The sequence below is a fragment of the Castanea sativa genome, chromosome 10, assembly GCF_040712315.1.
Source record: "Castanea sativa cultivar Marrone di Chiusa Pesio chromosome 10, ASM4071231v1".
Lineage (NCBI taxonomy): Eukaryota > Viridiplantae > Streptophyta > Magnoliopsida > Fagales > Fagaceae > Castanea > Castanea sativa.
The window spans coordinates 20,075,528-20,101,708 of NC_134022.1; the positions used below are offsets into that span (position 1 = coordinate 20,075,528).

A 26,181-nucleotide genomic window follows, 5' to 3' on the forward strand; every position below is an offset into this window, starting at 1 on the left:
CATAATACGAACAAACAAATGATAGTAATAAGTAATAACCAGAAAAAGACCTTAAACCAATCCAATTTAAGATTCTTGTTGTAGTTGGAATTTCCTTTTCTTTGTTCCTCGTTTTATGGATGATGTTTAAAGTTAAAGATGAGGCTTTTCTTTCTCTTCTTTTGGATCTGATTGATAAGAAATTAGCAACCCAACATGCATGCACACGTCCATATAAAGTATAAACACACAAATTAAAGGTATTGACAGCAAAGGACAAATCCCTTGATTGACAAAATCCAAAGTTTCCACGCAAGCTTCGAAATTTTCACTGCTAAAATGTATATCTACCTAAGTTCCATACCTGCTAGTTATTGATGAAAGAAAAAAGTTAATGTAATTTGTATCTGCTAAATAATTAATTAGTTCCACATCTAAATTGAAAGTAGGTACTGAAGCTAGCCATATATCGTAGCCCTGCAATTAATACGCCAATTACAACACAGCAGCCAATTTGCTCGCAGAAGTAGTGGAACATCCTTTCAAACTCAAATCCTGAGATCTAGTTTCACCATATGTGTAGGAGTAGGGATAGCTTTCTCAGATATGATTGAATCACTATAACCTCTCTATAACACCTTAATTTAGATCCAAATATGACACACACACACACACACAGATATATTGGCTACCAAAGTTATTTTACTTTGCTTGACTTGGAAGTTTCCTTTCAGGCTATTCCATTCCTGATCCATTGCATAATTTCCTCCCACTTTTTCACCACATTAATAATTAGTACTCCACCCCCCAATCTCTTTGGTAATTTAACTAGTCCACTTGGAATTCACTGTTTTCATTGTAGCTTGTAATATAAACTTCACAAATATTAGAAACAAAATCAGAAACTAACCTTGCCATTTACACATTCGGGAGGATGTATTACTGCACATTATTATGTCTTACACTGTAACACATGCAAGCTTTTAATTACCTCATTTTCTAGATAACACGCTCTCAATTACTATAATTCATTTCCATTTGGTCTTGGAACAATAAAATTAATCACTTCCCTTCGTATTTTATTGCTATTTCAGAACCTTACTTAAGGTGGCATTAGTAACGTGTTCCCTCGTTAATCAAAGGCACAAATTTCTTTGCTTAGGTTGGTTCCATGGTGTTTCTACTATGTGTGTGTATATATATATATATATATATATATATATATATATATATTTTGCTACCCTTTTCTATTAAATTTCACTAAACCCCTAAATCTAGCTCAGTCAGACCCAAAAAAAAAAAAAAAAACAGTAAGAAGTTTAGTTAAGTAAGTGAGCGCGAGCCGAGCCGGGTGAATAGCCGAGATTGGCGCTTCCCGTAACCCAATACGAACACGCACAATTGCACGTGCAAGGTCTGTCCAAACACGTAAGACTTAAAAAGCTGTAAAAAAAAAAACAAAGAGAGGAAAGGTACAGGTAGGAGGAGAAGGAGAGTGGCGTATATAACCACCACCCCAAAACAAAGCTAAGCTCACTCCCCCCCATAGTTAAGTTAATAGCTATATTGTTTGTTTTCACTGAATTTACTCAGAGCACACAGACTCAAAAGTGTGAGAAAGAGAAACCTAAACCAAAGTCTGCCGGCCACAGTTTTCTTTCTTTCACAGTATAGTGCATTGTTATTTGTGTGTGTTGAGATGAGATGCATGCATTAATGTGTCCCTGCACCAAACCGTGATTGATTTTATTACCTTCCCTTCACGCTCACACACTCACTGAAATACGCTATCAAATTCAAAAGCCTCGCTCTCTTCTATTTCTCTCTATAGTCTATACTAATTGCTGCGACAAACACACAAATTATTATGGAGCTCAGCAAGGTTACGCTGGAGATCTTCACGAAGCTGGAGCAGAAATGGCTCTCGCACTGTGAAACCACCAAGAAGACTCGGATTCTCAGCATCGACGGAGGCGGAACCACCGGCATTGTAGCAGGCGCTGCCCTCCTTCACCTCGAGGACCAGATCCGCCTCAAAACCGGTGATCCTCAAGCTCGAATCGCTGATTTCTTTGATCTCATCGCCGGAACCGGTGTCGGAGCACTCCTAGCAGTCATGATCTCCGCCGATGACGGTTCAGGCAGGCCTCTCTTCTCTGCTAGAGACGCTGTTAATCTCATCGCCGCTAAAAACCTCGAGCTTTTCAAGCTCAGACTCGCCGGAATTTTCCGCCGGCGAAAGAGGTACTCTGGGAAAAGCATGGACACGGTGCTCAAAGAAATGTTAAATAGAGAAGACGGCGCCGTTTTGACCTTGAAGGACACGTGTAAGCCTCTCCTCGTTCCCTGCTTCGACCTCAAAAGCTCCGCGCCTTTCGTTTTCTCCAGAGCCGACGCGTCCGAGTCACCGAGCTTCAACTTCGAGCTCTGGAAAGTCTGCCGCGCCACGTCAGCTACGCCGAGTCTCTTCAAGCCGTTTAATCTTACGTCCGTCGACGGAAAAACCTCTTGCTCCGCCGTTGACGGCGGTCTAGTCATGAACAACCCTACCGCCGCTGCCGTCACTCACGCGCTCCACAATAAGCGCGATTTTCCGTCCGTCAATGGCGTCGAAGACCTCTTGGTTTTGTCGTTAGGTAACGGTCCGTTAACGGGTAATGGCTGTGCACAGAAAGTCCGTTATAACGGCGAGTGCTCTACGTCTACAGTGGTTGACATTGTCCTCGACGGCGTTTCGGAAACCATTGACCAAATGTTAGGGAACGCCTTCTGTTATAACCGTACAGACTACGTTAGAATTCAGGTAATGTTTAGTTATTCCCTCTAATCTACATAATTTATTTTTACTACTCTCTTTGCCCGACCTAATTGATATGATAATCTTAACGATGATGGTTCGTTAAGATTATATCGACGTGCACACGAAACCAAAAATGATCACGTGTAATAATTGGGATGGGAATAGTCCCCATTATATGTTGATTTTTAAGATTATGAATGAATTTGTGTTGTTTTTTATTTTATTTTATTTTTATTTTTATTTTGATGACTGTCACTGACGGCGGTAAATGTGGGCAGGCGAACGGCTTAGGAGTGATGAGGCCGAAAATGGAGGAAGTGTTGAAAGAGAGAGGAGTGGAGTCGTTACCGTTTGGCGGGAAACGGTTACTGACGGAGACTAACGGAGAGAGGATTGAGAGTTTCGTACAACGACTTGTTGCTTCGGGTTCAGGGACAGGGAAAACCAGTCTTCCACCTAGTCCTTGCAAGGATTCCGCCGTTAGCCCACTCGCTAACGGCCGTTAGTTACTTCTTTTTAATTTTATTTTTATTTTTGGGGGCGGGGCTGTTTTAGAGGCAATGTAAGTGTAACCAAACTCAGGTCTACTTGACTGTCTCTGTTTCCGCGTTAAATAGCAGCTAATAATGACCTGCTCTCTCTCTCTCTCTCTGTTTAGGTGTAGTTGATTGAATTCCGGGGCCACACCACCTTAAGGGCCGTTTGGGGGGAGGGAGAAAGAAGAGAGGTGAAGGGAGTAGAGTAGAGTTGGCTTGAAATAAACTAATTTTAGGTCAAATTTATTCTACTCTCCCTTCCTCTCCTCAATTCAAACGAACCATAAGGCCAGGGTGGTCCCAAAACCACTTGAATTTTTTTTATATATATAATAATTTAAAAAAATTTATTTGCCTACCTTTCAAAAAAAATCTGGAACACCCTTAGTTTTTTTATACTAATAAAATTAAATTTTACTCCATAATTTGCTCTACATTCAGTGAATGAATGATTGCTTGGTTGTGTACATTGAAAGAGACATAGCTTGTAACATTGATAATAAGATTATCATGTAACGATTTCAAAATATGTTGGTTTTGTTATTCTGGTCCAGTAACATGGAAATCATAATAGGAATCATGGGGCATTATTGTATCTAAGTTCATGGGGCATTGTTGTATCTAAATTCAAACCGTCATCAGTGTAAGTGCATGTATGATTCATCTTAATTTAATGATCTTTAAAATCAATAAAGGCCAAAAAATAAACCCTGCACAAGTCATGTTAAATGCTAACTGGTGCTTAAGTACATACATTTTCATCACGCCCTATCTTATGCTTAAGTACATTTTGGTCACGCAGAGGCTAGTCATTACTTAAGAAAATGCTAAACATGACTAGTCTTTAAAATCAATAAAGGCCAAAAAAAATATTTATATTTTTCAAATAAATAAAAATGATAAAAATGATAAACTTTAGAGATAAGCGGTAACTATAATTTCTTTTTTGAACGTAAAGAGAAAAAAAATCTTAAATTTTAGTAGTTCTATTTTAAATTCAAAATAAAATTTATTATTTGACATTTATAACTCTATTTCTAAATGAAATTACTCTTCATTAGTGGAGATATTTTTAAATCACATAAAAGTTCAGTTAAAAAAAAGAAATCTTCTTATATATAATATAGTATAGATAATCATTTATTGTCCAAAAATCCAGTAAGTTGTCAAGAGCATTTTAGTAATTAGTACACTCTGAAGTAAATTAGCCACTTGAAATGAGAAATATGTAAATAGGGGAACCTGTGCCTCTCCTTTTTATAAATCTCTAGCAATGAATTCCAACAGTATCGTTGACAAGGAAAAAGAATCAAATCCCGTTATTAGGTCATGAAGATACATCACACTCACACTCTCACAAATACCTTTTTTTTCAATCTCAACTTCTTAAAGTTACAAAAAAGAATCAACCTTTTCTCTCATCAATTTCACTTTTTTAGTTTTCATTTGTAGTATGGTACTCTGAATTTCCTTCCCCTTCTTCCGGTAGGTGAGCTACTAGTACTCATTCACTAGTGTTGGCAAAAGACAGAGCCACCAGTATGGTTATGCAAGCATTTAATGGGGGTCCCTAATTTGTTACTTTGTGTCATTTCTTTGTTCTATTTTTTTGGCCTTTCTTATCTACTTCAAAGCTTGGGAGTGTAAAGATACTTCAGCAGTAGTGTGTGTGTGTGTGTTAGGTAGAAATGTAGAATATACTTCCACAACCTCATTATCTTTAATTGGGTGATACTGACATTAGGTAAGACAAGATTTACAACTAATTAATAAAACATGTTGCTTTCAATAGGTAAATAATAGGGTCTGACCCTGGCTTAGCCAACCTGGTGTGTTGATGTAAGTTTGTAACTCCCCCGGGTATCACACATGCAAACAGAGAAGAATTCTATGGTTTTCACAATAGTCACCGAAGCTCTCGTGGAAAGTGATTGTGAGGGGGACCTCTATTCCTATTTGGATTTTTATGTGTAAATGAATTTTCCTATCTGCAAGAGCACAGAAAGGGTATGGGGATACCCCAACCATTTTTGGCAATTACAATTATTTTAGTTTGGTTCAAGTGAAACCTAAGTAAAGTTTGAGCTGAAATTTTGTATTAAAACATCATTTCTTCTCCTTTGTGTATATGTTTGTTTCTCAACCGAAAAAAAAGAAAAGAAAAGGGAACTGTGGAACTGAATTTTATATGGAATCAGAGTCCATCATCTTCGGTTAATTTGATCTCAATTAGAATTGCATTGTGCTGAAAACCCCTCCTTACAGTTATAACTTTTTTATTATTATATTATGTGAACTCAAATTTTTCTTCTTTTTGGAAGAAACCGAATAATGTCATTGAACTACAAATTGCATTTTTTTCAGAGTGAAATTTTTTTTATTTCACTGAAATTCCATAATTAATAAGATCTTTGATAGTCAACTAGCTTGAAGCCATCCATTTCGTCTGAATTTATGTATCACAGTAATCAATTCTCTTTTCTTACGGTTTTTTTTTTTTTTCTTGGGGTATTCTCTTCAAAAGTCCATTTATAAGGTCAGTGAGATTTCTCCAGACATTAAAAAAATTGTTTATTTTCTGGGTTCTTTAGAAAGTTGATGATGTGATCCACTGGTCCCATGTTTCTTCAAATTAATTAGGCGGCTATGCGAGTACAATGGCATATTGAGAAAGCCCATAATTCTCATACTATGTTTCACTTCACTAGCTGTGAATCTAATTAATTATGGTAATATATAGCAGGAATTCATTCATATGAATTCTTTATTACTTTACTGTACTTGTAACTCTTTATAGCTTATGCAATCAGTGAATCAGTTATAGCTTGGTAATGTTTCTCCAAAAAAAAAAAAAAATTATAGCTTGGTAATGCATTTAGAAGTCCATAAAAGCAAAGACTTTAGTTTTCTTTCTTTCTTCTCTATCAAATAAATTAAAAGTCCCTTATAACAAACGGGAAAGAGTAATTCGATTTATCCAAACCCAAATTCTCCTCTATAAGATAAACATTATACATTGTCACTAAGCAATAAGATTATTGAAAATTCTATAATGATTGTCACTTATGACTAAAATAGAGATGTCTTTTTGTTCCAACCAAAAATTATTATTATTCAAGAAAAAAAAATCTTGTAATATACTAATTTTAGTGAAAATTAGAGAAAATAATGGAAAAACAAATAACAAATTTGGCCTAGAGTCATGAAATTAAGATTGGTAATGGGTTGTGGGCAAATCATCTCCAATACACAACTAAACTAGGATTCTACCATTAAAGAAAAATCTTTATAAAGAACAAAGAGGAAAAAAAAGTATACACACACACATATATATATATATATATATATATATGGATGTTTCTTTATAAGCAATGAAGAGATACTGACGAAAAGCTACCTTCGAAAGGTCACTTGTGTAGGAAAAATCCTCTAAAACATTGTTATGGTTGTTTCTAGCCCTTAAGAGCACGAACAAATTCATTCCCCCCTTATTTCAATAAAATTCTACATAAAACATATTTTCTATAACTATCTAATTTGAAAGAGACTCTTCCGTTTGCATATCCTTTGTCAATGCTTACCAATCGGCTATCACTCACTTGTGTAGACCCTATCGCTAGAATGAAAAGGAATCTCACTCGAATTTCTTAAACACACTTTTATTTTTTCTTTTTCAAAAAAAAAATCTCCATCCTACTTTTGAAATGTGATCCTTCATATAATACAACATATATATATATATATATATATATATATATATATATAATGTTTACTTACCATTTGAAATTGTTTTAAGGAAATGAAAAGGTCACCATTTTTTTTTGTATAATTCACTTCACATTATCACATACACATCTGAGAAAAATATTAATGGATCATCAAGTGTTTATACAATTTATTAAAAAAAATAAAAAAATAAAAACCTGTTAAGCGTGGCGGCTCCAAATTGGCTACAAAACTGGCTCAGTGAAAAACTACAATACTACTGCTTGCTATTGGTAATTTGTTGGTAAAACCACCTGAACTCGACAAAATTGGGAAGTGGATCAACCTCAGGGACCAGGGTGAACCCCAGGCCTTTGGACCCATCCTAATTAAAATAACTACATAAAATAAAATAAATCTCTTTTATTTAACTTGTTGATGAGCTTATATTTGTTTTTTGCGTGCCCAACAAAATGAAAAATCATGATACGTAGCTCAATGCTTTTTAGGTTTTGTGTACGATTCATATGTTAGATTCATTTTGTTGTATAGCTCTCTTTCTAATATTATATGCTACAATATGATGTTGATCCTCTTGTAAGTCAGGCAAGTGGTGAGGATGCTCCATTTTTTTTCATTATATTAAGCAATCTCTTAATTATGGTATATAAAGTAATGAATGAAAAACCAAAGGTATAACCTCGACCCTACATCGGGTACTAGCTGCTTTAATATATATTTTTATATATATAGTGTTCTGAATTATGATCTTTGTGAAGATGACTTTCTCTCTTCTTCTTCTTCTTATGAGCTTTTTTTTTTTTTTTTTTTTCCTTCTTCAATGGACACAACCCCAATTTTTTGGTTTATTTTGGTGAAAGACAATGTAGCTTATTGATAGCACTAAAACTAATTACATTTAGTAATTAATTAATTTAATCATAAAACATTTGTACCCCTCTTTAAAATTAAAGAAGGTAAATTCACCATATATTAATTACTTCAAACTATTTATAAATTTTTTTTATGATTGATAAGTAAGTTTGTTATTATTGACCTAACCTTATCTCTTGTACTCAATTCTTTATAGTTTTGAGTTCCTATAACATTAATTTATATATATTCACCTTATCATGTACTCAATAAATATATACATACCAACATTCAATAGATTATATGTGACAAATTTATCTAACATTCAATTTGCTAGTGGAGCCTATCAAAGTATCAATTAACCTTATGACTTCCAACTCCTCTTTTTCATCTCAGACATCTTCTTCCACTCTTCACCAAACTAATAATTCTCCACAAATTTCCTCTACACTTCTTCACAAATTTCCCATGTTCCTTCTTTGTCAAATTCACATCATTGTTTTTTTTTTCCCCCCATTTATCAAGCTTATATACCAACAAAAATTACCTCGATCTATTTAAAAACTCAACTTATTCCATATCTCAAAAATAATCGTCTCAATAATTATAAAATAAAATAAAATTGTGAGAAAAATTGTTACTCTAGACTTATTGAAGAAATATTGCTTTTGGGAGCCTTTTATTCTCTCATCATTTCATTGATTTTTTGTGGAATCACATAACTTTTAATATAGCAATAACCCAACCTACACTTTAGTGTTATCCTAATCTCTAATAATTTCCCCCATCATTCACTCAAAAATTATATCTAGGATAAAATGTTGATTCCAGGTGTCGCTCTTTGCAGAGTTTGCAACAACCAAAATGATTCCCCCATTGAGCAATAGATAAACCCAAAAAGGAGAACAGACCACTATAGTAAAAGCTAGATTCTTCCCTAGAGAAGCTTCAAGATTAAAGTAGTTTATGGTAATTACCATGCTTGCTTTTCATATTTAATAATGGTTAAAGATTAAAAAGTTTGTAGTAGGAGGCTTTTTCAGCCTGTTACTGGTTTCTTATCAGAGCCTATTTTATGAGGGTCTTGTTTCTTCTTTTAGAAAAGCATATTCGAGGCCCCCAACTCTCTAAATATTGTTCCAAAAAAAAAAAAAAAAAAAAAAAAGATGGCAAAGCATTAAATATCAAAAAGAGAGACTTGCGTGGAAAAACACTATGATGAGATTTCCTCCAATCACCTTTCATGACCTTTCACTCTATTGTAATTTTTCTGAAAATTTTACCATACATAAATAATGTGACAAATATCATTTATAAAGCTTTTCAAAAAAAAATTCTTTCCATAAATATATAGTGCATGTGTTTACAATAATTCTATAGGATATCTAAATTTGATTTAACATTTTCTTTTTTCTTTTTCTTTTTTTTTTAGATCAATATATCAATAAATTAACATAATACATGTATAATATATGGATTAAGTATATTAATATCTTTTATTAGTTGTTTTTTTTCCTAAATATGAATTATATTTATTTATATAATAATTTTGGAAGTATAAAATCCATTATTTTATGATATTTATTTAGAAAATTTTTCCTTTTTCTCTTAATCCACATCAATCCAGTGTTGGTATGATTATGATATATATTTTGGTGTGTACGATTTGATAAACACATGGTGCTTCTTTTTAAATAAAGAAAACCTAACTTACTAACCCTTATGCAAGAGGAATGAGGGCCATGTCATCATAGCACCTCTCTTTTAGTGGGTGGTTGGCTAATATTCATAATAATAATGCATTTCACCGAGGTCTTCTTAACGCTATAGTGCGTTTTTATGTGTCAACAAGTGGATAGTTTGAAGAGTTAAACCTATTTGTTTATTAGTAACCACATCATTAGATAATATATACTGCATGCATGTAGGGAAGAGTGGGCTTAATTAATGGTAGGTGAGTGATCTTCTATACTACTATTTAAGGAGCTTCCCTATTTGGATTCCTATTTTTTTAGTTCAAAAATGCCCCTACAGTCCTATGTTTAAATAGAGACAAAACTAAAAGACAATCCGGTAAAAACTCATTTTTTTAGTTCAAAAATGCCCCTACAGTCTTATGTTTAAGTGGAGACAAAACTAAAGGACAATACGGTAAAAATACAACTCCAACTCCCACTAACACTAAAATATTGCCTAAAAAATAAGACCACTCTCCTATTAATTTTTAAATTGATTTATTCACTTATAAATTAGATTTTTAAAATAAAAATCATATATATATAATAATTAAATACAGTTTTTTTCTACAAAATATGACCACTAAAAAAGAAAAGTCTCATTGCACGCGTGAAGCGTGTGTGATGAGACTAGTATTTATTTAATGATGACCACGAAATGATTTAAACCAATTTGATCAAGACCCAAAAAAACCCATATATATATATATATAGAGAGAGAGAGAGAGAGAGAGAGAGAGAGAGAGAGAGAGATGTGAGGTTGAAGTCATGATATTCATGGTGAGTGCAGTCAAGAATCCTTTTGATTAAGACGCAAGTTATACTCCTAAGAATCCCCTCCATTTCCACCAAACCAAGCATTGAGGCTGCTTCTTTGAACTTTTAATATTTGTACTAAATGCTCTTTTCAGTTATCATGTTAAATATTATTCTATGTGCTTTTAGGTGTATTAAGGAAAAATAAGAATTTGTAGTGCTAATGGCAAGCAAGAAGCTCCAAAAGTTTTAGATTATATATGCATATATATGTATCAAAGATTCATAACTACGTGCTTATGAATTATAACCCTTCTTATATATCCCTTTATTGTACGGATTTGAGACTAAGCTCTCATAGGATTCCAATATTTGTGATGGATAAGTTGATTGTACAGATGACTTGAAGAATGAACACTTGTAAAAGAGGTCAATTAAAGGACATCAGTGATGCTTTGATAGCTAAGTTTAATAGGTGTAAATGGGACCAATGAAATATAACTCAATTGATACTTCATCCTCTCATAATTTGTTAGTGATTTTTTTTTTCCTTTTTTTTAAGGGATTTTGTCACTCACCTTTCTTTCCGTTCATTTTTTCCTTTTTAATTGTGAGAGCCATTTTGTCACAATTAATGGTAAATAATAGTTTGTCCCTTTTAATCTCAAAGTAAGATCGACTCATGGTCCCTATGCTAACGTCATCATTATCTCCGATGAGTTAATCCAAGTAGGGCATTTGTCACCACTCACCATGGGGGAAAAAGGCAGGGAATTTGTTGAGTTAGCTAGACTCCTCTAAGAAAAATGTTATAGTTTATTATCAAGTATATATAATTAAACCCTCTTACATAAGAATGAACCCCATAAACGTAAAACCTACCTCTAATTAATAGGGTGATTACATATACCTAATATATCATATACCCTCTTCAACTTTGGCTAGATCAAGTAACTATTGTGGCCCTATTATGGCCAGATCGAGAAGGTGACATGGACACATGTCAAGCACATCCCTATTGGATTAGTCCTTGAGATGTTAATTAGATAGCTGCGTGGCACCTTAAGTACGTACAGTACTATGGTTTGTCTCATATTGGGTTTCACCCTTTAACTTCCTACTCTTCCCCAAAAATACACAAGTCCAAACAAAATAGTCCTATACAAATTTGGGTGCAGGTTAAGTCGGAAATTGGATCTATTAGTGGGACAATTAATCTTTCGCATTTTTTTTTTAAAACCTGTTCATTGTTCAACTCAACAGGTCTATCTGTATCATGTGATTTCAGTTTGTCAAATAAAAGGGCACAAATTTTTCTTGATACAGAAGGGGCACAATTTCATGAAGGGTTATACAAGGTTGTGCATGCATGCATGCTTGGCCTAGCTCAATCCAAGTCCATTTCAAATGAAGCAAATTTAAAACTAAATCAATCATATGTTGTTGTTAGCCAAAAAGTCTTGGAAGCTATATTAAACCAAATACTAATCCAACCAAGAATTAATGTCCTTTGGTAAAAGGCAAAAGAATAATTCCCATCTATATTCAATGTACACTACTGCATGCATGTGTGTGTAATAAACGAATTTGTATTATTAGTTATAAATAAGCACGGGTCACCGGCCATACAACCCTTCACCATCTCTATAATACTAGGAATGGAAAACCATTGTGATAATTCTTTATAACCCTACATAGCTTTCAAGTCCTAGAAGATGTCCTGTATGTCACAGCACATTTTAAGTTGAGGCAAAGGGGCTCCACTCCAATCCTTGCAGTTGGTAAAACCATTAAGAGCTCTGTACCTCTTACTAAAGATCTTATTAAATGTTAATAATTAATTAGATTGTCCCTTTTTTCTGCTGACACTACTATTAATTCTTCTTCTCTTTTTTGGTGATTACTGCCACTATAATACAGTACTAAATAAATCTTAAATTCCTCATAATCATTGTTTTGTGTAGAAATAATAATCATTTTGAATTGTTTTATACAAAAAGTAGTAATATTTAATTTGTGGGTTTTGTGGGTTCAAGTTAGCTCTTGTTGTTGAATAAGAACATAATTACATGAAATTAATTGAGTCTCATTTACACCCAAAAAAATTTGTTAATGTTTTGGTGTAATAAAAAACAATCATCATAGAATGAACTCTTTAATTTGGTTCAAACCCTCGTGTCTTTATTAAAAACAATGCGGGTGATTTTGTTTCTGTGCCATATTTTGTATGTTTGCATTCCACTATATGAGAATTAGACTATCTATGGATTGTTCATATATAATATATAATAATGCAGTTGATAAAAAATAAGTCTAGAAAAACCATTCCCTTAGTTTGTAATTAAAAAGATCCATGATGTACTGTGATTTGAAGATGGTAATACAGAAGATTAAAAAATAAGTGTGAAATCTTCTCTAAAAAAAAGGTGTGAAATTCACAATTCCCTTTGTACTTGTGAAAAAAATATAGGCATTCTCTAGATAAGATATCTTATCTTCTTTGCCTTGATTGACATTAAAATATGTTCAGTGTATTAAATTCATAAACCAAACTCAGAATCTATACATGTAAATCATAAATAAGTTGAAGAACTTCACCATGAAGTCATGAACCCTAACCATTTGTATAGGGGTTCACCACTTCACCTACATATATACAGTGAAGGGGGGAGATAAATTTCCTAAATGAACCCCAGCTCAATATTTTTTTTTTTTTTTTTTGAATCCTGACATGATAAACCCTAATCATATTAATAGAATGGAATTTTGGATATCCTCATAAGTCATAATGTTATATGTTAAAAGTCATCAATGTCGAGGAGGGGACCTTAGGTAGCTTTGCATAGTATAGTACTTTTTTTTTTTTTTTTGATAGATGCATAGTATAGATAGAACTTGAATGTACACATTCATTATTACTTAAACGCTGACATTATTTAAGAAAAAAAAGAACAATTTTATTGCACAATTACTTATACATATTTTCTCTTTCAGGAATTAGTAGTAAACTTCAATGAAAATTGTTGGCCTTGTTGTAAAGGCACATGGTCCCTTCGCTTAATTTCCATTATTTATGGTCCTCTATGTACTAGTTAGTTGCAGAAATAAATTTATAATTACTCAATGGTGCAAAGTCTAGCTATAGACATTCATATAACGTGTTTAATCACTAACCAACCATCACAGAAAATACGAACTTTTTTTTTTTTAGATGGTTTATATATATATTGACTGCAAGTCCAAGTAATAGGAACTTGACTGTAATAGGAACTTGACTCTTTGACTCAATATCTGAATTTCAAAGATAACAAAAACACAAAGTAAAACATTAAAATACAAGTTCTCTTTGACTAGCATCCCAAATTACCAGTTCACATTCACATCACACCCACCTTGCCATGTTTTCTGATCTCATGCACTCGTGTGCCTCTCTCTCTCTCTCTCTCTCTCTCTCTCTGATTCTATAATATCATATAGATTTTGATAAGATCTTGTCTCTGCTTGGTTTTTTCTTTGGTTTGCTAACTCATTTCTCTTTGTCTTCTTCTATTCCTACATAATAACACCACGGAGCTGTCTATCACTCTCTTTACATTTACTTCTTGTCTCCTCCAAAACCCTTCCTACGTAAGTTAATTTCCACGTTTTACTATGGGAAACACAATATACAAATCAACCTAACCCTCTCCATCTCAATTCATTGACCTAATTTAAGCATGCATACAATATGCAACATGTCAATATCAACCGACTCATACCAACCATACCCTAAAAGAACCTAACTCTCCTTGGAGAGAGAGAGAGAGAGAGAGTAATATTAATATGTCTAAAACAATTGTACAATGCTATTGTTTATAGAAGGAAATCAGGAATAATCATATATAGATTAACTCGATCAAGTTAGGTGTAGATAGGTCTGCCATATGTTACTTTATTTGAGTGTTTAATTTATAGGAATAAATGGAAAGTGTATGAAATAATACTACATTCCCATATATACATTCTTCCAAAAAAAAATGATGAAATGATTCACTCCCCTCGTAAATTTGAAGGGAGATCGTGTTTTATCATCATCTCTTAAAGACACAAATAAAATGTAATCAGCATAATGAGAAAAATATACATTTATTAATTTTCTTTTTTATATGAACTCCTACACTGCATTACAAAAGAATACTATTTCATTTCTTTTCATTTATTTATAATCTATTATTTTCATTCTATTTCATTATTTCATAAACTCCCAAACTAAATTACTGAATACCTTTTTTTATTTTTTGGAGAGAAGACTGAGTACTTCTTGATTAGCCTATTAGCTAGCCTTCTGGCATCATTTCAATCATGCAAGTATATATCTTGGTTATGCTGTCATTTTACTTGACTGCAAGAGCATATTCTTCTCAGTGTAGCTAGTTCTCTGTACTTTATATAACTCCATTAATATATGGTTCCAATTTTCCTAAGACCCATCCGTGCAATCAGTGGAACAATAATGGATCTTTTTCATGAATTTTGCAAATATAATGGATTTTTTTTTTCTTTTCACGAAATGACTAGTTAGAGACAGCGGACTTTTCACTTAAAACAAATTGATGAATTGATTCGAGGTCAGGGCACTTTGCCCTTCAGGTGTAGGGAATCCTTCGCTGTAGAACTGACTATTAAATTCACAAAATGTTGATTCATAAATAGTTGAGATTTTGTTTGCTTGTGTCAACTTAGGAAGAAGGAAAATCTACTTTTTTAAAAGCTAATAGGGATTTTCAGTATCTGGCCGACAAGTCACGAGATTTTAGAGAACTAAAATGTTGAACATATATAGTGATAAACAAGATGTCACTGAAGACCACGATTTTTTTTATCTTTTATTCTTTTATTCCACTTTGTTTGCTTCTAGCTACCATTTTTCTTTCCTTTTTTGGTGAATTGAATTCCTTTTTTTTTTTTCTTTTTTTTTTTTTAATCCATGTTAAGAATTTACTTCGATTGATCTCCTTTCAAATGCTATGCTTATGCTTGTAGAAATGTGGTATGACAAGTGACAACCCTTCGCATGTAATATGTCAAGTGACCCTCGAAATGAACAAATTAAGTAATTGGATAGCTTCTTTTAATAAAAAAAAGATAAATGCCAAACTTAGAGCATTTGTTTCATATTAATTATTCTTTATTATCATATTAAAAAATTAATTGGTTTTTTTTATTTATATAAGATTAATATAAACTCAAATCACTTAACTATACAAAACCTACAAAGAGAAAAATAAAATTTGTGCACCCAACTAGCTAGTGGGGCTTATAGAAATCTTTCATATTTTTATGAATATATAAATAAATAAATATATATATATATATATAGAAAGAGAGAGAGAGAGATGGGTTCAAGTTACACCTGGTGTTACTCTAAAGAGTTACACCTTTTTTAAACCATTGAATGTAAGTAGATCTAACGGTAAAAAAAAAAACTCTCATTAATGCTCATATTTTGATTAGAATCTCATTAATTATCATTCATTTATTATATTTTATATCTATCTCTAAACCCAAAAAAAGTGTTATATTTGACTCTCTCTCTATGTTTCTCTCTATCTCTTTCTCCTCCACCGTTATTCCACCTCCATGGATAGATTGCTGGAAAAAGAAGGAAAAATAATAAAAAAAAAATAACTGCAGAACACACTAAGTCCATTTACTGACCATGACCACAAGACAAAGGTTTCAAGGGACATGTGAATTCCAGAGTGATGATACCACCCTCTGACTTCACACGTCCTTTGAAACCTCTGTCTTGTGGTCATGGCCATGAAAGGCCGGAGTGTAATAACATGATTGATCCCACAACACCTCCTAAAGTTATTTGGGCAATGGGTGCTAAATGGTCAAATGGGAGTCTAAGCGAGAGAAATATGCATTTTGTCACAAGTAGCAGGCCTATTCGGGTGCAGCTTATGCGTGGTTCTGCAGAGGCGAAAGAGAATTTACGACCGGTATTGGCTGTACATGGGTTTATGATGTTTCTGGCTGGGGGCATTTTGCTTCCTGGTGGAATATTGGCAGCTAGGTACTTAAAGCATTTTAAGGGTGATGGTTGGTACTTGTTTCATGTTTACTTGCAGTACTCGAGTTTGGCAATTGTCTTCCTTGGCTTAGGGGATTCTCTGTCTTGTGGTCATGGTCAGTAAATGGAGTAAGTGTGTTCCGCAGTTTTTTTTTTTTCTTTTTTTCTTTTTCTACCGGCAATCTATCGATGGAGGTGGAACAACGGTGGAGGAGAAAGAGATAGAGAAAGAAACATAGAGAGAGAGTCAAATATAACACTTGTTTTGGATTTAGAGATAGATATAAAATATAATAAATGAGGGATAATTAATGAGATCCTAATCAGAATATTAGCATTAATGAGAGTCTTTTTTTTATTGTTTGATTTATTTAAATGCAATGGTTTAAAAAATGTGTAACTTGAACCCATCTCATATATATATATATCATGATATCAACCTTCAAAAGCATGCTTTTATTTTTAAATATTGTTATTTATTGTTTGGGGGACAATTGGAATTAATAATCTTTGTCCCCTTGATTATAGAGTAGCAAACTTTCAACCCAAAAAAGTCATAGCTAGCCATAGCCGGATTCAGATCCTCTAGAGTTCTTAGGGTACTCTACCAGTAGAGTTCATTAAATCCTAACCACTCTTTAATGATTTAATGGTTTAGATTCTGCCATGTCAACATTTCATTAATAATATTCTTGAAATAATAAAATAATGTTGTAAACAAAACAATTAAGATGATTGTTAATGAAATGCTGACATGGCAAAATCTAGACCATTAAATCATTAAAGAGTGGTTAGGATTTAATGAACTCTACTTGGTAGAGTACCCTAGGAACTCTAGAGGATCTGAATCCGCCATAGCCAAGGTCTCGAGATTAATGCAATTAAGTTTAACATGTTATTCTGTTGTGTCCATGGAATCTTGAGAATATTGCTGAAGAAGAGGAAGTGGTGGAAGAACTTCTAGGAAGAAGATGCAATATATAGTCTGCTTGTGCTGAATACCATGTTTGGATCTTAGGTTAATTATTTTGCATGCTATCCCATATTATTATAAGGTTAACACTTGGCACACATGCGTGGAGGGCGGACCGTGATTCGATGAGCTTCGTGTGCAAGATTTATTGATACTTTTCTTTTGGGTCAAACAATTAATGATACTTCTTCTTATTTGTACAATTTTCTTTCCATTTTAAACTTGAAAATCGTTTTTTATTTTCATTTTTATAACGCCAATAATACGTTCAAAATCTTTATTTGCATGTGTATCAAACTATATTTTGACTCCGGAAGACCGATTGCTCACACCCACTCACGTCAGGTACAACTGGCATTAAAGTAAGCATTGAGCTATGAGTACAACCATAAGTAGAAAACTATATGCCAAAAATAGTTACAATTAGTGACCTGATTATCATAGCGCTCTCTTGATATAATGGTCACTTTACAAATATAATTTTTTGTGCGGTATAAGGGATAAGGATCAGGGTTCAAGTCTCCAAAAAAGAATTTTACATACATATACACTTAGATTAAGTTAGAATAGAACTCTATATGAGAACAAAAAAAAAGTGATTATCAATATTTGAATTATTTAGCTGTTGGTACATTGTTTTATTGGTTTAACTTTAACCAAACAGTCAATTTCATTTATACACACACATACACACACACACACACACATATATATATATATATATATAAGAATTCATGAACAAAAAAATTGCTTCAAAGACATAGTACTCAATGTAGATCATTGAGTGGGCCTGTTTTGCAAATGTTGGGTTGTTTTGCAAATGTTGGGCTGGGTTGCCTCCTGCTGCACTTGGTCCCAAAGTTTTCTGGATCAGGAAGTTGGGACCGGTCCAATAGCAACCCTCCTTAGTCCGGCTTATGCACAAACGATGAGTTCAAACCCAAGGGAAGACGCTTCAAAGTGGGCATATCCTCTGTTTCATCCACAGAAAGAACCTTTCTCCAGTTTCTGCCACAGGTCTTACTTTTCTGCTATGCAATAAAACTGTCTGTCGTGCAGTAAAACTGTCTGCTGTGCAGTAAAATTGTTTGTTGTAAAGCCTTCTGCTGTGTAATAAAGCTGTCTGTTGTGCATTAAAGCTGTCTGCTGTAAGGCCTTCTGCTGTGCAACAAAGCTGTTTGCTGTGCATTAAAGTCGTCTGCTGTAAAGCCTTCTGATGTGTAATAAAGCTGTCTGTTGTACATTAAAGCTGTCTGTTGTACATTAAAGCTGTCTGCTGTAAGGCCTTCTGCTGTGCAACAAAGTCGTTTGCTGTGCATTAAAGCCGTCTGCTGTAAGCCTTCTGCTGTGCAATAAAACAGTCTGCTGTGAATGACTACTCTTCATTTTTAACAAAAATACTTTTCTACTTCTTGCACGTAAACAAATCTAAAACCCAAAGAAAATACCTATCAAGCAAGTGTTGGCTTACATGGGTTAGCATATTCTCAAATATATACATACATACATTCATAAATATACTTATACGTATACACATATACATCTATAAAATATATTCTACAAAACATGAGAAATAAGTTTTATATATATATATATATATATATACACACACACACACACTTATGGCAGGATAATTGGTCAAAAGTAAAACACGTAATAACAAAAATAAAGAAGAAAGCTTCAGCAGCAAAGGTTTAGCTAGTATAATAACTAACACAGTAAATACAATAAAAAAGTGCTACAGCAGAATAACTAGTACAACAAGTAAAGATACCACAGCAGGACAACTGATGCGGCAGACGTGATAAAAACGTGCTACCACAGATTGACTAAATACAGCATATATAAGTTATAATGAAAGAAATCAAATATATTTGCAATTGAAATGAAATATTGAATTTTTCCATAGAATAAGTAAACCAAGAAGGAATCCAAACCCCAACTTGAACAACCTTGTTATATTCTCCTGCCATCAAAGTTATACATTTTGGAGAATAGGCCTAAATGGCTACTAACTATTACTTTTTGAAGACTTCAAAGAATAGGTTTGCTAAGAGGGAGGGAAAAGATGGTCTATTGATGCATGCCCCTATTCCTCTCATGGGTTCCCCCTTCTCATTTTATAGTGAGCAAATTCAATGGGATTTCTCTCTTTTACCCTTAGGGCTTCACCAATTGTTTTTGGTTCGTTGTGGGCATCTATTCAAGACTACCTATTGACCCATTGGTTGCCTCAACCACTGCCATTACTCGGTTTGTTTGCTGCACCATTACTCATTTCACAACAAAATTCTCTTTTGTTTGTTCTTGCTGTGTACCTCTATCTCTAGGTTCAAATGGATAAGGATTGGACTACCTCACTACCTAGCTCTATGGCATGCATCAAATGGTCTCAACCATCTATTACTTCTTTTGGGTAAGATACCATTACAGTAAGGTATATTTTCAAAAGAAGTCATGGCAGGAAACCAAATATAGACCCCATTTTCCCCCCACCACCAAACCACACCTTCTGAATCTCCTTGACCGTGGGCCCACCTCCCTTGTATTGGCTGGGTACAAGTTGGTGGTGCCCCGGCCCTTCTGTACTTGCTCTATCGTCTTCTGTTTTTGTCCCTTTCATTCCCACGCCGTTTCTGCCGTAGCAAATTAGTTTTGTTTCGTTCTGCTGCATTTTTTTTGTCTTATTTCTTCATGCATTTCCTGCTGCATTTGTTATTTCCTTTGGTTTGACTTTTCTTTCCTTCACGTGATTCCTGCTACTGACACTTCCTGTCGTTCCTTGTTTCTTTTCATCATGCTTCTTCATATTAGCTTTCACGCCTATCTTCTTTATCCAAAGGATTTAGGCATTTGTGGGCCAAATAATGTTGATTGGATCAAAAGGGTCTTGGGCCCAATCTGCTGATGCCATTCTGCCAGAAAAGTGTATTCTGCGGCAAAACTGTATTCTGCTGCAGATTGCTTTCTCTTGCATTTCTTCCTTTGGACCCCTCTTGCTCTTTGGTCTTCTTGGTGGGCCTTTGGGCCTTACTTTTCATTGGGCTTTCCTCTGTATGGGCTTTTGCGTCTTGCAACTTATTGAGCTTTCTTTCTCATAGGCTTTTGAAACTTATTGGGCTTTCTTTCTCATAGGCTTTTGAGTATGAATTTGAAAAAATTGGCATCAACAATCATAAATGAGAAACATGCAAATATATTAGGGAATGAATCTGACCACAATTTAATTTAAATAGGCCTAACTTAAATATTAAGATTTTTTTTTAAGAATAAAAAACAAATAAATAACCTTTGAAATTGACTTTTCATTGCTCCTTTCTGGGATTTAAATCAAAATATGTAAAGGCTCTTGAATAACAGTGCAGTATTTGAAATAAAATATGCTATTTGATGAAAATCAATAAATGTTCAGATTGATGATTCAAATAAAATTAACCTACGGTTTAAATTTTTTTTTTCCCCTAAAAACTTGTTTGTTTTTTCATGTATATATGAATCCAAACTTCTGTACGATTATTAGATGATTCAACTGTTTTGGCTCTGTTTCTCAACAAAAAAAAAAAAACTGTTTTGGTTCTGACTATAATCCTATATGATTCCGTGGAGCATGCATGGCAGCAAGCAAACTCTCTAGCTCACTCAGACTCACAAGATCTGATCAAAAATCACGCCGACACAAATTGCGTGGAAAAAATCATATAAAATTTTTGAACAGTAATATTCTTTTCCAATCAAAGTATCATGGGTCATATGTATATTTTATTGGCTACTATAGAATAGGACTTAGCATTAGCAATAGTCATCCTATACAACTTCTAGCTATATATTCTGCAAGAAAGCTCAACTCTCTAATAGTACCACCACCAGTCTACTTGTAGTGTGGAAAACACAGTGTCACGTGGCAACTTGCTATGTGCACTAGGTAGAGCTCGTGAAGTTTGGATATAGTATATGGTTTTGGTAGATAATTTATATTGAATTATATAATAGTAAACTTTCATTATAGTTATTAAAAGACAAACACCTGGCAACAGTGTAGATGTGATTGACTTTTTTGTCATCTACTTGTTTGTGAATTGTGAGTGAGAGAAAATCTAGTTAAAAGAACTGTACTCACAAGTCTCTAGAGAGAGAGAGAGAGAGAGAGAGAGAGAGAGAGAGAGCAAAGGGACAAAGTTCTTGAGCAGTTAAAAATGGCAGCAAATGCGCTGGGAGGGAATCTGGTGGCCATGAGTCCATGACTCTAGGAAACACCACGGGAAGCTTCTTCACTCATTGTTTAGTGATACTTAAGCCACTGCCGACAGGTAATAACCAGTACTGGTAACTAATGGTTCTTACTACTCACTAATGTGTCTATAACTATGCAGAACTGGGTTCAATGCTCCAGTGCAGTGATTACTATACATTTTTAAAATTGATTTCATGTCATTTTTGTATCTCGTTCAGTGTAGTGATGCAATTGTTCAATATGATTGATGTATAATAAAAGTGGTGTCATGGATATATATAAAAGTGATGTGCTTGAGATGTTGTGAAAAAAAGTTTCAATTTTTTTTGGGTTACCTTAACATTACTCTATGTTGTTATTTTCTACTGTCAAAACAAGATTCTCATGATGGCCTAGGCTAGTTTGTTTTTTTAGGTAACATTACCTCTCATGTGGGTAGGTTTGGCCATTTTGGCTTCTTTTAAATGGTGCTTTCTTCACCATGCATATGAGATCCAATGAAGGGGATTCCGTTCAACATTGGTCACCATTTGTCAATGTGAATGGGACTATTTTGTGTGTATGTGTGTTTGTTTCTAGTGGCCGGGCTAGGCTGAATACTTTCAGAAGCAACAAAGGAACCAAGAAGAAAAACAAGAGGAAAAACAAAACAAATATAAGCAAAGATTGAAAGGAGTAGGACCACCACTAAATTCGGCCCAAAATTTGTCAATAGCCCAATGGGCTAGCGCATTGAACAACCTCAACCAATCTTCTAGGCACATTGGCACACACACATATGTAAGAGTCCTACCACTTCAGAGTTCAGATGGACCAACAAATATATATATATATATATATATATATATATATATATATATATATAACACTCCTAAATTCACGTAGAAGTTTAATTATTAAAAAAAAAAATTACATTTAGAAATTATGGATCCATGATTGTCACTTGCGAAATTTAATTTTGAATTGTAGTGTACATGAAGCTGTCGGGGGCAATTTTTTCGGATTGCCCATATAATATTTTGGGAAGCCAAAACCGACTCAACTTTGGGCTTGGAATTTGGCCCAAAGGCTATCGATAAAGTGTGAAAGGCTCATTTTTGCTCAAGGTCCGAGTTGCATTCAACAAAAATTATAATAAGGCCCTAAAAATACTTCCTACAAAGATAAGCTAGTACAAAAGATGGTCCACTACAATAAGTGCTTAACTAATAGTCCAGCGGTAAGAAAGAGAAATGTTCAGCGGTAGATGTCTGGAAAATTAATAAATGTATTTGCACTAGGGCTGTCCATAGGTCGGTCCGGGTCGAGTTTGTGCCCAACCCAGAACCGACCCAACGAAATCGGGTTCTGGGAAAACTCACCTGCCACCGACCGCCGGAGTAAATGGGTCGGGCAAATTAGATCTTCAACGAGTGACGGACGAGTCAGTTGGCATAAAAAATCTAAGAAAAGGGCGAGGAAACTGTAAGAAAATGTGAGAAAACCTAGATCCGGTGAAAATCTCATCGGAATCTATGAGATTTCGCCAGATCCGGCGGTAACCTCACCGGATTTGATGAGATTTCACTAGATTTGGTCAAAATATTGTTGGATCTACGTGAAATAGCTCCTGAATCCAGGTTTTTTTCGCCGAGATATGGGTTTTTTTATTGCCAGAATCTGGAATTTTATGGCCGAAATCTGGGTTTCTCGCCGGAATCTGGGTTTTTTGCTGGATAATAGGTTTTCGCCTGTTGGTTCGGGTTTTTGGGGGAGAGAAACCGAAGCCGACCCACCGGAGTCGGTTTCTGGCTGAGAAAATCCGTCGCTGACCGCCGGAGTATGTCGGGTCCGCCGGTTTCGGATCGGTTCCGGTCGGGTCACCAGATATGTTTGGACAGCCCTAATTTGCACAGTAAAAATTATGCATTTCCTCCATAGTTGGTTAATATAAAAGTATGTCTATTATAACAAGTATATAAGAGGAAAATGGTCCAACAGTGAATATGACAAACCTCCAGCGGTAACGTCTGATTAGTCAATAAATGTGTTTACATGATAAAAATCATATATTTTCCTCATTACTATTAAGTCAACATAAGGGAAAACTCTCATAGTATCCAAAACATTATGGTCTTCATTATAATAGCAATAAAAAATGATTAAAGGCATTATAATTACAAGTAAAAGAAGAAAAAATAAGATGGAATGAAGTGAGAGAAATAGTGTCCATCTAGTACAGCAAATGTTTAAATAAGATCTCCATTGTCATATCATGTTCATAATGATGAATATATGTGTATAGTAAGTGGTGGGAGTTACTTTGTGGAAAGTATGAGTGAATATATGGAAATATGAAAGAGAGATGAAGTGGTGTTTAGCCATTTTCGGGTATGGTGTAAAGAGGGTACTATTTTTAAGGTGCTGAGATTTTTTGAGGAGATGGAATAGGATGTTTATAGGTAAGTGTACATGGGTATTTATGGATAAAAAGCTGATTTGTGAACTAAAAGACTGATTGTGAGCTGAAAATAGCATGATGGGTGAGAAATTTTATGGTAAGATCTTGTCCCTTTGATGAGTTGATGGTATCTCATTTTATAGTGAAGCTTAAGGGATTGATTAACAAAATTTAGAAAAGACCAGGTCTGACAGTGGCAAAATCTCAAAATATCTCCTCTAAGATTTTGCCCAAAATTGTGAGACTTGTTTTTAGAGTGTTTTGCTTATTTGGGTAATGTAGTTGGATGCTGAGATGCTCCTAAGCTGGGCATTAAATGCTGGGATTCGGAGATTAATTTTGTCCAATAGGATTAGAGCAAGTATGAGGACTAGAGATTTTGCTTGCTGCAACTAGGATTAGAGCTCAAGAAGGTTGGTTGACACTCCAAGCTAGGTGTCAACCATTGATGCCTCTGCTAGAGCTTCTGCTAGACACCCCATTATGCCCTCCAAACCACTTTTCCCTAATTTTTCCCTTTTGGAATTTATGGGCTTGGTTCATAAATCATGAGCTTGGAAGTCTTGGTTATGGCTTTCTTGAGTTGTAACCAAAACTTGGAGAAGAAAGGGTATTTATTACCCATTGGCTTTTTAGGTGTCAACCCAACCTCTGGTATTGTTCACATCAGAATTGGTAATGGCTGAGAGGTTGATGGGACAGATGTCCAGCCCCTAATTTGGTTTGGAAGCTTGGTTTCTTCTTGGGGTGATTTTCAACGAAAGGCAAAACTGGAGAGAGTTTTCCAGTTGGGTCAGTTTGCATACATGAGCTGTTTTGACTGAGATTTTAATTTGGGCTTGGCCATGAAGGATGAGTATTTTGACGGGCCTTTAACTTGGTGGTTTTCTCTACTTGGACCTATCCTCTTGCTTTCTCATTGTGAGCCCTACAAAATGAACAAAGCTACCATATATTGCCATGAATTTTTATTCCAAATGGACTTTAGTTGTTAGTAAAAACGAAATGTATTCATGATTTTTATTAAATATTTATGATAGGTTTTGGGTATTAATTTCCATGGGCTTTAAATAACCATTTGTATAATTTCTCATAACATAGTTTTTACCATGGATTATTTTGTAAATGATATTTTCTTTGGGGCTTTTAAATAATAAATTCTAATATTTCTTGTGAATAATATTTACCATGGGTTTAAATAGAGGCAATTCCCATGAGTTTCAAATAAAATATGGTAACAATCACTATAATGGAATAATGTGATATTCTCATAGGATTTTCTATAGATAATCATAATTGGGCTTGTAGGATAAATAATTATCACGAGTTTTGGAAATAAATATCATGAATGTTATGATATAAGATAAATAGTGATCATGGATTCTTATATAAACTCTATGGGTTTGTAATATGGTAATAAATAAATAACTTTCCATTGGTTTTTATAAAATAATTGCCATGGGTTTTGAGAATATATAGTTGTCATAGATTCTATAGGCTTGTAATATTATAGTAATAGGTTTAAGAATTTAAAGCATTGATCATCATTGGACTTTATGTGAAATACTTATGATATAGTATATTGTCAAATATTGATAACCTTGAGCTTTTTACTAAATAGTGTCAAGTAGTTAGCTTAGGCTTTTAATAGTACCAATGAGAATCAAGCTTTTAATATTGTCAATGTGAATTGGGCTTTTGATATTCTCAATGTAAGTTGGGTTTTTGATGTTACCAATGAGAATTGGGCTTTTGATATTGCCAATGTAAATTGGGTTTTTGATGTTACCAATGAAAATTGGGCTTTTAACATTGCCAATGTGAATTAGGCTTTTGATAGATAAATTGCCATGAGTTTAAACTATGAGCTTTGATTATGGATTTAAATTCCATTGATAAAATTGCCATGGGTTTAAATCATGAGCTTTGATTATGGGTTTGAATTCCATTGATAAAATTGTTTTGCCATGAACTTGAATCATGGGCTTTTCAAATATTGTCAGGTATAATTATTATTGGGCTTTAAATAGAATGGGATTTGTGCATTGGGCTCTTAAGGCCGGTTTTGGCCTTAGCTAAATAATGATAATAAAA

The 26,181-nt window shown here is 34.1% G+C and overlaps 1 protein-coding gene across 1 annotated transcript; it reads left to right on the forward strand.

Annotated features, from left to right (window-relative positions):
- Positions 1-1,520: 1,520 nt before the first annotated feature.
- LOC142612912 (putative inactive patatin-like protein 9) lies at positions 1,521-3,417 on the forward strand. Its single transcript, XM_075785086.1, has 2 exons — positions 1,521-2,782; positions 3,058-3,417. The coding sequence occupies exons 1-2, from the start codon at positions 1,847-1,849 to the stop codon at positions 3,283-3,285; spliced, it is 1,164 nt and encodes a 387-aa protein (XP_075641201.1). The 5' UTR covers positions 1,521-1,846; the 3' UTR covers positions 3,286-3,417.
- The last annotated feature ends 22,764 nt before the right edge of the window (positions 3,418-26,181 follow it).